A 12,734-nucleotide genomic window follows, 5' to 3' on the forward strand; every position below is an offset into this window, starting at 1 on the left:
TAGGGGTTGAATGACAAAATATCTCAGCACAATAGGTCTAACTGATAAGTTTAAAACCACAAGGGGTCAAATGATAAATCACAAAACTACAGTGGGTGAAAATGAAGTTATCCCTTAAATTTAAAAGGATTCGCTATCTACATTGAGTCTAAAACGACGTTGTTTTAAGACGAAAATCAAAGTATTTTTGTAATTATAATTTATTTCAGAGTTATAGTAGTCTTTTTCAATATAATTTTTTAATAAAAAACGACGTCGTTTGGAAAGCGAACTTAAATAACTTATCTACATTCACTGTAGAAACATTAGAGCCAATTCATAAACAAAAAAAGGTTTGTAAATACAACTTTTTTTTTTTTTTTAATCAAACCCAAGTATTAATCATGGCCAGTTTTCGGGAGGTAATATTCATTTGAGGGAAATGAAATACTTTGACGAGTCCACAAAAGTTGCTTAATTAATTTTATTTCCAGAGTAAAACGAATAAAATACAAAGCACAAATGCGGAAACAGTGAATCTATGAAACAGTGAATATACCATTATGAATCTAATCTAATCGGGACGTATTTAAGTTACAATAATTATGGCCATAACTGTGATAGTTAAAAAGGCTGAGAAATATAATATCGTTCTCGATACATAAATAAAAAAAATCCTGAAAGTTCAAGTTATAAATCAAGAAGAAACAATAAAATACAGAAGTTCACAACTTACTAGTTTGAATTTTTTTTTCATATAGTAACTTTACATTCAGGTTTATATTAAGATTTTAAAAATAATTTAATTTTGATGGGTGTAAAATTTCTTTACACACACTCTGCCAAATCTTGTATACCAAATCAATAAAGAAGTTTAACTATCTTAACCAATACATAAGATGCTAAACTTTTTAAGTCTCCATTTTTTTAAACTTTGATCTTTACTTTATATAAAAATAAATGTGGACATTTTATTCAGTTAAGGATTGTAATGTAATGTTGTCCCACGACCATTGAATTTCCCAGGATGTCCCCATTTATGGTAGACTTACTGCATGGCAGACTTACTGCAATCATATAATTATAAATACTTCCGGTGGATGGTAATGCCTTCACATCCTCGACCCATCTTCTTGCATGATCATGGATTCCTCTCCCTCCAATATTAGATTTGCTTTGCTTTGCTTGGTATGTATAATCATGTTCAACTCAGTTACGTGCAGTTCGAAAGTTCACTGCAACGAGAAAGACATGAACACACTCCTACACTTCAAACAAGGAGTCATAGATCCTTCAGGCATGCTTTCCTCTTGGTTCACTGAACAAGATTGTTGTCACTGGACAGGAGTTCAGTGTGACAATATCACAGGCAGAGTTACAGAACTCAATCTCCCTTGTCATACAAATCAATCTATAGTCTTTGTTTATGGACATGAGGACGACGACAAATCACACTGCCTAACAGGTGAGTTCAATATTCAATCTTTATTGGAACTTGAATTTCTAAGCTACTTGAATTTGAGCAACAATGATTTCAAGGCTATCCAATATAACTCAATCGGTAGCCAGAACTCATGTGATAACTTGTCAAGAGGTACACCTCCCCATCAATGTAGAAACTCCTCCAACCTCCATTATCTTGATTTATCATATAATTATGATATTCTCATTCCTAATCTCCATTGGATTTTCCGTCTTTCCTCCTTGCAATATCTTAACCTTGGTGGTCTTGATCTTCACAAGGCAATTAATTGGCTTCAGTCAGTGGCCATGCTTCCTTCACTTGTAGAGTTACACCTGCAGAGCTGTCAACTTGAAGACATCCATCCATCTCTTCAGTATGCTAATTTTACTTCACTTCAAGTTTTAGATCTTGCTCACAATCATTTTATATCCGAGTTGCCTAGTTGGTTGTTCAATCTCAGTTCTCACATCTCTCATATTGACCTTAGTCAAAACAGTATACATGGTCAACTATCTCAAATATTGCCAAATCATAGAAGCATCAAATCCTTGGTTTTGTCTGATAATAATTTGGATGGACCCATTCCAGATTGGATAGGGCAACTTGAACAACTACAAGAACTTGATCTTTCTCATAATTCATTTTCTGGTCCAATTCCCACAATTTTAGGAAATCTATCATCCTTGATTGTACTGAATTTCTGTTCAAATAACTTGAATGGAAATCTTCCAGAAAGTCTGGGGCAACTCTTCAACTTGGATACCCTTCGAGTTGGTGATAATTCCTTGACAGGAATTGTGTCTGAAAGAAATTTACTATCTCTTTCAAATCTAAAGCACCTTTTCTTGAGCTCGCCAGCCTTGATCTTTGATTTTGATCCTGAATGGGTCCCTCCGTTTCAACTAAAAGGTATTGATTTAGGATATGTAAATGACAAACTTCCTTCATGGCTATTTACACAGAGTTCTCTCAAAATTCTAACCATTTCAGACTCAAATGCTTCATTTGAACCTCTTGACAAGTTTTGGAACTTTGCTACACAACTTGAAATTTTGTCTCTAGGCAACAACACAATCAACGGCAACATGTCAAATGTGTTGCTAAACTCGACATTTGTTTGGTTGCATACCAATAATTTGAGAGGTGGCGTGCCTCGATTATCACCAAAAGTGGCCGATTTGACTTTATATAATAACTCTTTGACCGGATCCATTTCTCCTCTATTGTGTCATAAGATGGCAGGAGAAAGTAGTTTAACGTACTTAGAAATGGGCAAGAATCTTTTATCTGGAGAACTCACAGATTGTTGGAATGACTGGAAATTATTGCGTCATGTTGGTTTGGAGAAGAATAACCTAACAGGAATGATTCCTCACTCCATGGGATCCTTGTCTAACCTCATTTCATTGGATTTATATGGAAATAAATTCTTTGGAGAAGTACCCTTGTCACTGAAAGATTGCAATAATCTTTGGATCCTTAATCTAGGTGAAAATAACTTCTCTGGAGCTATACCAAGCTGGGTGGGGAGCGCAAAAGTTCTTCTACTGAGCTCGAACCAATTCAGTGGCAATATCCCCACACAGATATGCCAACTTAATTCACTAATGGTTATGGATTTTGCAAACAATGCATTATCAGGACCAATACCCAACTGCCTCCATAACATCACATCCATGCTTTCTGATCATGCTTCATTTGGTGAGTTCGGCATTATTGTTCAAGTACCAAGTTACCCAGTACAGCTTATTTTTAGTATTACGATGCCCATAAAAGGCAATGAATTACTTTATAGTGATTTGATGTATGCTATTGATTTCTCAAGCAATAATTTGTCTGGAACGGTACCTTCAGAGATTTTCATGCTGACTAGATTACAATTAATGAATTTGTCCCATAATCGGTTAGTAGGGACGATACCAGATGAAATTGGAAACATGAAACCGTTGGAGTCCATTGATCTCTCAAGCAATCGTCTCTCAGGACAAATTCCACAGGCCATGTCTGGTTTGTCTTTTCTTGGTTACTTGAACCTGTCCTTCAATAATTTGATGGGCAAAATCCCATCGGGGACCCAACTTCAAGGTTTCACAAACCTTAGTTATATGGGTAATAATGAATTATGTGGACCTCCACTTACCCAGGTCTGCCCACAAGATGAAAAACCGCATAATACAACTCCGATGGGAGAAGATCATGATGATGATGATGATAAATCTGAAGTATATTCATGGTTCTATATGGGCTTGGGAATGGGATTTGCATCGGGATTTTGGGGAGTTTTTGGTCTTATATTATTCAACAGGAGATGCAGGCATGCTTATTTCAGATTTCTTCACCGACTGTATACCACGGTGATTCAAAAGATGAATTCCCTTTATTGAAATCTAAGATATTGCAACTGTGGTAAGTAAAGATCGAAGCTATTTTTTTAAGCTTTAAATTGAGTTTGATTTTTCTATATATTTATTTATATTGTTCAAATCAAATATACTATATCTATTATCCAGAAAGTGAGTGCCTTTTACTCTCTTTAGCTTAGAAGTATATCGTCTGTCTATTTACCAACATATATATTCCATTGTATATGTATGTGCGTTGTTTTGTAGGTATCTTTCATACTCACTTAATTAGCATGCTAATACTCCATGTTTCTGAGTCATCAAATTACATTAATTGTAATGACTTAAATGGTCATAAATGAAGGCACGAATAATATTTCTATTCTCATGCGCTAATTCCTGAAATCGATGTTAGCATTGCGCTTTTGATAGTAATATCTGAATTATTGTTAAACTAGAAAACATTTAACTGGTTATTTTACTCTAGCAAATTCTGTACAAATTCTGCAGGTCCTTGATGTCCATGCTTTGACAAGTTACTTCACCCAGAGGTTTTGCAAGAGGCCACAAGGTTGCTTTTGTTATTAAAAATATACAAAAAAGTGGCTTGTCAGTTCTTGTTTTTATTAAGATAGCTCTTTGGAAGCGCCTATATTTCCTCTGTAGAATTTGTGTTCGGTGTTAAGTTTACAATGTTTCTTTATACTATATCATAATGAAGATGCTTGTGATACTAGTTTAATTATTTAGCACATCATGTTGTCCTTACGAATCTGTGATTACACCTAAAACATAAAAAATAAAACTTAAACAATAGAAGGAATATATAAAAAAAAAATTGTGAAAAACTATGAGACATTCCCTTACTAGTCTTTTCGGGGGTTATTACATTTTAATTCAGAATATGAGACATGTCAGGCAAGTTCAGAGGAGCTCGTGATAAGGAACCACCACCAATAGGCTAAGTCAGACCATCCATATCAAAGGGGTCGGACACCATATCATAACCCAAAATATTAAGGTATTGGGTTCAACGGAACCCCACTTATATATACTTCACTTAACTCGTTATCAACCAAAGTGAGACTCATCACACTAGAAAATTCCAATAATCTCCACCTCAAGTGTGAAAACCCAAAATTGGTATGTTCCCTCTTAACCGAGCACTCACCAATGGCGGAGTCAAGATTAAATTTTAGCCAGGACCAAAAAATTCGATATATTAAATTATTAAAATATTTATCGTAATTACATAAATTTATTAAGAAAAAGTTTACTATGAATTCTAGCATATTATATCAAAGCAAATATATAAAAAGACACTAACTTTTTTGGTGAGCATTTCAAACATAAGATTTGTACTTTCCTCCCACGGCATAATAAGTAATGAACTGAGCATAGTCCTGAGGATATGAATATACACAAATATAATAACTATATGTATAATAACATTTAATAAATAATTTAAAATATAATCAAAAAATTGTATACCTAAAATTGTATATGACGCTCTTTTTAAAGAACACGTCTATACTTTTTTGTTTATCCTTACCCATACTTTTTCAACCTACATGTCAATTTGTATATAGCACATATTTGACAATTTGACAATTAAATCAACACATATTTGACAATAAAAAATAATGATAAGAAAGTTATTAATCATGTTGACTAAACGCATAAAATATAGCGCAAACAAGAAATATGAATATTTTAACATAATGAAATGCATTAACTATAGTTACTGACACATGCAATTTAACTTTTTCAAATTAGATGAACAATTATGCATTCAGTCCATGGCCCATGAAAACGTATATTAGCTTAGATAGGAAACCAAAAGAATAATAATAAACAATAATAAAACAAGCTAAAACATAAATAAAAAGAAAGGCTGAATAAATTAGAATAACGTTGATATTTTTTATTGGTTTTTTTTTTTTTGCATTCAGCTTTTTTTTGTTGGTTTTTCACATAAATAAAAAGAAAGGCTGAATAAATTAAAGAGTAAATACTCTTTTTAGTCCTCAGCAAATTTTACGATGCGTGCTTTAGTTCCTAGCAAATAAAAAGGCCTATTGTGGTTCCTAAAAAATTCAAAATGGACCCATTTAGTTGAAATTGTGGTCCTCACAAATTCAAAAAAGACCCATATTAGTCCTCAAAAGGGTCCATTTTGAATTTTTTAGGGACCACGATGGGCCTTTTTATTTGCTATGGACTAAAACGGGTATCGTGAAATTTGCTAAGGATCAAAAAGGGTATTTACTCTAAATTAAAACAAGCTAAAACAATTATGCATTCAGTTTTTTTTTTTTTTTTTTTTTTTGGTTTTTCACATGGCATAACAAATAGGTTAAGTAGTCTGTATATCTATTTTCTAGCCTTATTAATGTATGCAGTGAAACGTCTTTTCATAAATTAGATTAACTTTGATATTTTTTATTTTATTTTATTTGTTGTCATTATATTATCCATCCAAACAAGATAATTTGAAATAATAAATAAAAGAAAGGCTGAATAAACGAGACAAAAAGAAATGATATCTATCCTCCTCCACCATATAATGATATAAACAACTTGATATGTCATAATGGATATAAACTTGATATGCCTTGGGTTCGAGGAGGTTACCGCAAAATGGAGAGGTGCGGTGCCTTTGGTTTATAGTATGGAAAGTCAGAACTCAGAAAGAAAGGTTGAGTCGTGCACGGCGGACGAAATCCAAGTTGTGGCGAACGACATCGGAGATCTTCAGCGATGGCGAACGGCGTGAGGGGAGCAACAAGTTGATGCAATGGCTGGTGTTTTCTGGCAAAGCTAGGCAGGGATGGAGAGGAGAATTCCGTTGATGGTGGTGTGTTTAACTGACTTGGTTATACATCTGCCATCTTCTTGAGTATTTTTGAGAGAAGGATGTTGATGATAGAAGAGTTTTGGGTCATTTGGGTGCCTCCCAGAGTGTAGAAATGCTATTTTCACTATCCATTTTCGTGTATGGCTCTGAAGCTCTTTTCTCCTTGTACCCTTTTGTTGTCCATTTTGGTGATTACTTGATCCCTGTACAAAGACCTATCTTTGTTCACCTCCTCCCTCTGCACTTCTTTCTGCTCTCTGTATGTTCCTTTTTCTTATATCTTTTTTTTATTGAATAAAAACAAAACTTGTTGCATAAAATTGGTATTCACAAAGGGTACCGTGAGGATGAATGTAGTTCATCTTGTCTGAGACAAGAAAATGGTTTCATTTAGATTACTTAGGTAGGGCCTAATTACAATTTTAGCCTGGGCCGAATCAAAATTAAGCATATAATTATATATAATAAATAAATTGTTTTCAAAATTAGCTAGGCCCCAGGCCCCACCTAGCTGTAACGTGGCTACGCCACTGGCACTCACCCAAGTACTCAACCCGCCTATAGACAAACATCAGGGTAACTCGAGCCCAACTCAATTTTGATACCATTGTCAGGCCGGTAGCGTAATCTTTTTTGTATTGTGCAGTCTTTACAGCTTGCTTTTTCCTTATGTTAAACTTATTGTAAAACATGACTAATTTTCTTCAACTAAGCTCCCAGTCAGAGACATGACCCATGCTGTGTCACACACCCAAAAGGCCAAAATTTTGCAATGGTTAGCAGAGAAACACCTCATTAACATTGCGAATAAGCCCAACACTAAATTTTTTAGTTTGAAAGCTTTACATAAATGATTACTAAATCAATTATGGTACAAAATAATATACTTCGAAGATTCTAATATGTGTGAGAAGATCCATATATTATGTGTTAACAACTCCTTGATATTGTTCTTCCACATGTGATACTAATATTTTTACTAGTTCCACTTATATATTATCATGTTAAATTTTCAATTATAGTTCCCGGGTTTGTTCACCTAGAGTTATATCTCTTTCCCCTCTTTAAACAATCAAGGGAACAGAGGATGGAGCTTCTAGAGATCTTGAAATTTTTTGATCTGAGATAAGTATCATTAAGAATAACCTTACTCAAGGGCTTATAATTTCTGATCTAGTTCTCCTAAAAGAAAATCACGTGAGTGTTCACCTAGATCTTCTTATCCTTTGAACTAAATAAGATCTTATCCCTGATTCTCTTAGGGTAACCGAAAGATATGCACACTTTTGTACAAGATTTCATCTTATTTGATCGCTGTTGTAGAACATGTTCCGGAGCACCCTAAATTCGAATATAGTATGAACGGGGTTTGCACCCTTTCCATAATTTTTTAGGTGTCTCTATAACAAACTTGGATGGAATCAAATTAAGAAGGTACATTGCCTTCTCCTCGGCATCTCCACATAACAACATTGGCAAGGATAAATAACTGAACATGGACTTCGCCAAATCTAGAAATGTTTGATTTCTGCATATTGCAATTTCATTCAACTAATGTGTTCCTAGAGTTGACAATTGTAAAAACTATCCCCTCTTAAATTAGGTAAGACCTGAACTTACCAGACAGATATCCAACACTTCAGTCAAACCAAAGTATTTTGAATTGAAAACTTAGATACTTTTCTACCTCAGACTTAAACCTCTTGAAATTTTCCAAAAGCTTTAGATTTATGGCGCACTAGGTTCATTTGTCCAAATCCAGAGTAACCATTCACATAATGAAGTACTCGTAACCTTTTCTGGCTAGAATGCTAATTGGTCCATATACATCAGTATATACCAATTCTAGTTGAATAATTCCGCAAATCCCTTTGACTTTGTAAAATTGCTTGGTCATTTTACCTTCCAAATAGGACTTGCATGTAGCTTTTAGTTCAAAAACTATGGAACTTTCAATCCCTTTTATAACTAAACCATGTTTTCTATTTGAGATAATCTAACTCAATCATAAAGGCCAAAGTTATGTTTCAATTGAAACTTTTATTTCTTTGGTAAATGTACTTGTTCATCATCCTTTTAATTCAACATAATAAATTCAATGGGATATAGGACATAGGTAATAAATACTATTTATACAATGTACCAGAACAAACAAAAGGAGGATGAAATTTGAAATGTAAGCGAGGAATCAATTGTATTGTCAACCATGTTTTAACCAAACAATTAACAATAATTGAATTCCTCTTGAAATCTGGAACAAATAAACAAAATCAAAGTCCTTTAAATAACTTGTCCTACTAGTAATGCAGAAATAAGTTCCTCATTTTCAAGCTTAAATTTTCTTTTTCCACCGTTGATAGTCATGTTTGAACTACTACAAAGAGTAGCAAACATAAGCAGTGGTTCCTGAATCACTGATTCATCCACTAACAAAGCCTTAACTTACCCTTGTCTGGTTTGTTTCATCACCTCTGGGCAATTTTTCTTTTAGTGTCCTTTTAATCTGCACTTGAAGTACTTACCTTTCAGCTTCTTCATAGCATCTGTTTGACAATTGATAACCAAACGATTTTGTTCTTGTTACCACCTTGGGTTTTCTCTAGATTTAATAAGACTCTTAACAAAATCTGCACTAACTGCATTTTACCTAGCAGAGTTGCTAGAGACAGCAAACATGTCATTAAGAGTCTGAAGCATCTCTACTCCACTCTTAACCATGTAACTTGCTTTCGCAAGTGTTTGGAAAGACTGACAAGAATATAACAGCGAACTACCATATCTGCCATTATTGTGTCTTAGTTTCCTTAGACGTGACTGTCTATAGGTTGTCGTAGCCTTGGTATTGTCAGAACAAATTTTAGCTTTCATATTTTAGAGCAATATCAATGTTTGCTTTCCACTTATTCATAATTGGTAACATCTAGAGATTTTTGACTCAAAATCATTTTGAATTGATTAAAGGAAGTCATTTTCTGGAAAAAAGAAACAAACAAGGCAAACAATTACAAACAAATAATGCACTAAACAAATGAAGTGCAAGTAGATTCTCATAACTACTATTGTTTATTATTAACAATTCTCCAGTTTTCTTTACAAGGCTTACGTTGGACAATCACTTGTAAAAATTAAAATTGTTATTTGAGTCATCCTTACCATTACCAGAGTCTTGTTAGGAGGGTTAATAACTTTACTAAAATTAAATGTAGTTAACTATTGTTTAATTTAAAATTATCCTTGGTACCCAAGCATTGTCGACGTTGGGCCGAACAATACTTTATTAAAATTTTGAAATTATTAAGGTTCAATCAAATAAAATCCAGTCATGCTTATCCGTTGGGGCATCACACTACCATTTTATTAATGGACCCACAGATGGAGCTGGCAAGTTTTAAAATTAAATACTTAATTTTGAACCTTCACATAATTAATATTTTTATTGAGACTTTTCATAGCTTTGTTGAATGTAAAATTTATTGTTTAATTTTAAAATTATCTTTAATAATTTAGTATTGTCAAGCGATGAGTTGTACAATACTTTATTAAAATTTTAAAATTATTAAGCCCCGATAAAATTCAATCACACTTATCCGGTGGGCCTCACATAATTATTTTATTGATATGCCCACAATGCATCGGAGGTTAAATAAATTTTTTAATTTGAATCTTCTCCCATTATTATATAGGTCCAACTAATAAAATTCAATCATGTTTATTCGGTGGGGCATCGCATTATTATTTTATTAATGGTCTATAGTGCATATGAAGGTTAAATTAATTCCTTGATTTAAATCTCCTCCCATTTACGTGCTTCGCTTAATTTATTGAAATTTTAAAATCACTAAGGTCCTAAAATTCGATCATGAAAGGCAGCGTGTGCTTCACACAATCATGATACATGATTGTGGTATGCAACTTGTGTTTATACATAACCGTTTTAGAAGACCCACAATTTACTCGCAAAATAAACAGTTCTCTTAGGAAATATTCTTAATTATTTATCTAAATTTAAATTGTCCAAAAAATCGACTTAATTATTAATCTAGATTGTAGGAATAGTAATAATTATCATTTATGAGTATAATTTTAAATCAAAATAATTACCATAGCGATCATTAAATTATTAAATTTGTTATGCACATATTTCAAACATTAAAATTAATATTATAATGACCATTAATCTAGCCTATCAAATGTAATAACCATTACATTACATTTAAATTTTATATATATATATATATATATATATATATATATATATATATATATGATTATTAATCTAATTGTACAAACATATTATGCTCTTGTAATTAACAAGGTATGCAACAATATGAAATCACATATTCTATATGGAATGTTATCAATCATATAAGTCATCCATTTATAAAAATAAAGCAATTATAAAATAAAATTTAATCCATGGTTCCCTAAAGAAAAATAAAATTACAAATTGGAATAGAAAACTCTTCAACCCATTTCCTTCTTCCTTTCAGTCCATAGGGGTATATTCAAGCCTATTCATGAAAATCATAGGCCCAAAAGCTCAAAATACCAAATTTTGGCAAGAAACCCTAAGACAACTTTTAGGAACCCTAGCCGTCAAGTTCACTGTGCCGTCATTGGAACTCATATCAGCATAAAACTCTAGGGTCAAGACTACCTTAAAGAGACGAAACCACTGCCAACAGAACCAACCAGCTCGGAGCTTCCACGTACCTTATCTCTATCGAAAAGTGGCGCCATGAGCACTTTTGGCGGCGCGTGAAGGCACGTCTGGCCTCCTTTCGGCCAAAATCGGTTGTCTTCCTGCTCGATTTTATGTCCTCTTTCATGCCATGAGGTTGGTTTCTCATATCGGCTACCGTAAAGTCACGAACAGTCTAAACAGTGACAAATGCCCTTCTTTTTGCATCTTTTTGATCTTCTTTCATTACAATTTTTGTAATATAACCAAAAAATATACAAAAATTGAAATAAAAAATCAAGGAGAAAACTTAATCACAAGGGATTAGCCTCCTTGTTACAATCCAAGAAAATACAATCAAATCTCTACCATGAATTAAAGCCAAAAACCAAATAAAGCATCGATTTTTAACGAAAAGAATTATAAAGATACGCATGTCAATATATAATAACAAATATCGAACCCTAGGTTCCATATTTCACGAAGCTAACTAATTACATGAATAATAGTAAATCAATAAACTAGATCCACATCCAAACACGCAATCCGGCTCTGATATCAATTGTAGGCGCAATTGGATATGTGGAAGCATTTTAGACCATTGAGGTTTGGAATGCAACGGATCATCATCATTTATGATTACCTCTTGTAGGGCATATCAGAGATGATACTCCACGAATCGGTGTCCTCCGTGTCACAACACAAACTCATGAACCGATCTTTACCGTGTCATATAACGAACAAACCTATCTACTCTCTGGCAAACCTTCCAAACTATCTCTCAAGGGAGAAGGGAAAGTCTGTGAGCACTTTTTCATATCTGAACTTACCTCTTCTTGTTTAATGACCTAAATTAATGACTTAAGTGGTAGTATTTATATGAATTCCAAGAAATCCTAGCTCTAATCTCATTGGGCTCTAGGCTTTTAGAGCTCTTCTCGTGCTCTTATCCTAATTGAATTTAAGTAAAAGAGCACAAATCCAACAGATCTAACTAGACCTCAAGATTCACAAGGTTTTAATTTCAAAGGTTAAAATTAAGCAGGCAAAATAAAGTGATTAAGTTTCAACTTTCCAGGCAGATACATAGTGCAAGTTCGAAGGAGAAACAACGGAACTAACAAAGAAAATAACTAGAGGAGATACATTGAAATATACAGTAACAAATATTTGATCTCCATGTGCATGATAACAAAATATTCCCTGAGAGAGTATATTTTCTACCTGACCAATTATTGAAGATATATATAACAATAATGATAATGGAAAACTTCAAAAAAATCGACCATTAGTTTTTTAAATGCGAGAAAACAGAAACAAAGTTTTTTAATAGAAACAGAATTAAAGATATGATAGGAAAAGTCATATATTAAAAAAAAACTATGACGCCAAAATTTCTTCACAATATAT

At 33.2% G+C, this 12,734-nt stretch overlaps 1 protein-coding gene across 1 annotated transcript; it reads left to right on the forward strand.

The window, feature by feature from the left end:
- Nucleotides 1–1,179: 1,179 nt before the first annotated feature.
- Nucleotides 1,180–3,828, forward strand: LOC133288322 (receptor-like protein EIX2). The gene has a single exon (XM_061486052.1). The coding sequence runs from the start codon at nucleotides 1,180–1,182 to the stop codon at nucleotides 3,826–3,828; it is 2,649 nt and encodes an 882-aa protein (XP_061342036.1).
- The last annotated feature ends 8,906 nt before the right edge of the window (nucleotides 3,829–12,734 follow it).

The sequence above is a fragment of the Gastrolobium bilobum genome, unplaced genomic scaffold (assembly GCF_033153095.1).
Source record: "Gastrolobium bilobum isolate Gb01-03AN ecotype WA unplaced genomic scaffold, APGP_CSIRO_Gbil_v1 utg2831, whole genome shotgun sequence".
In the NCBI taxonomy this organism is placed as follows: domain Eukaryota; kingdom Viridiplantae; phylum Streptophyta; class Magnoliopsida; order Fabales; family Fabaceae; genus Gastrolobium; species Gastrolobium bilobum.

Excerpts from the sequence above, each read along its gene's own strand:
- LOC133288322 (XM_061486052.1), top strand. The coding sequence starts at position 1,180 with ATGTTCAACTCAGTTACGTGCAGTTCGAAAGTTCACTGCAACGAGAAA.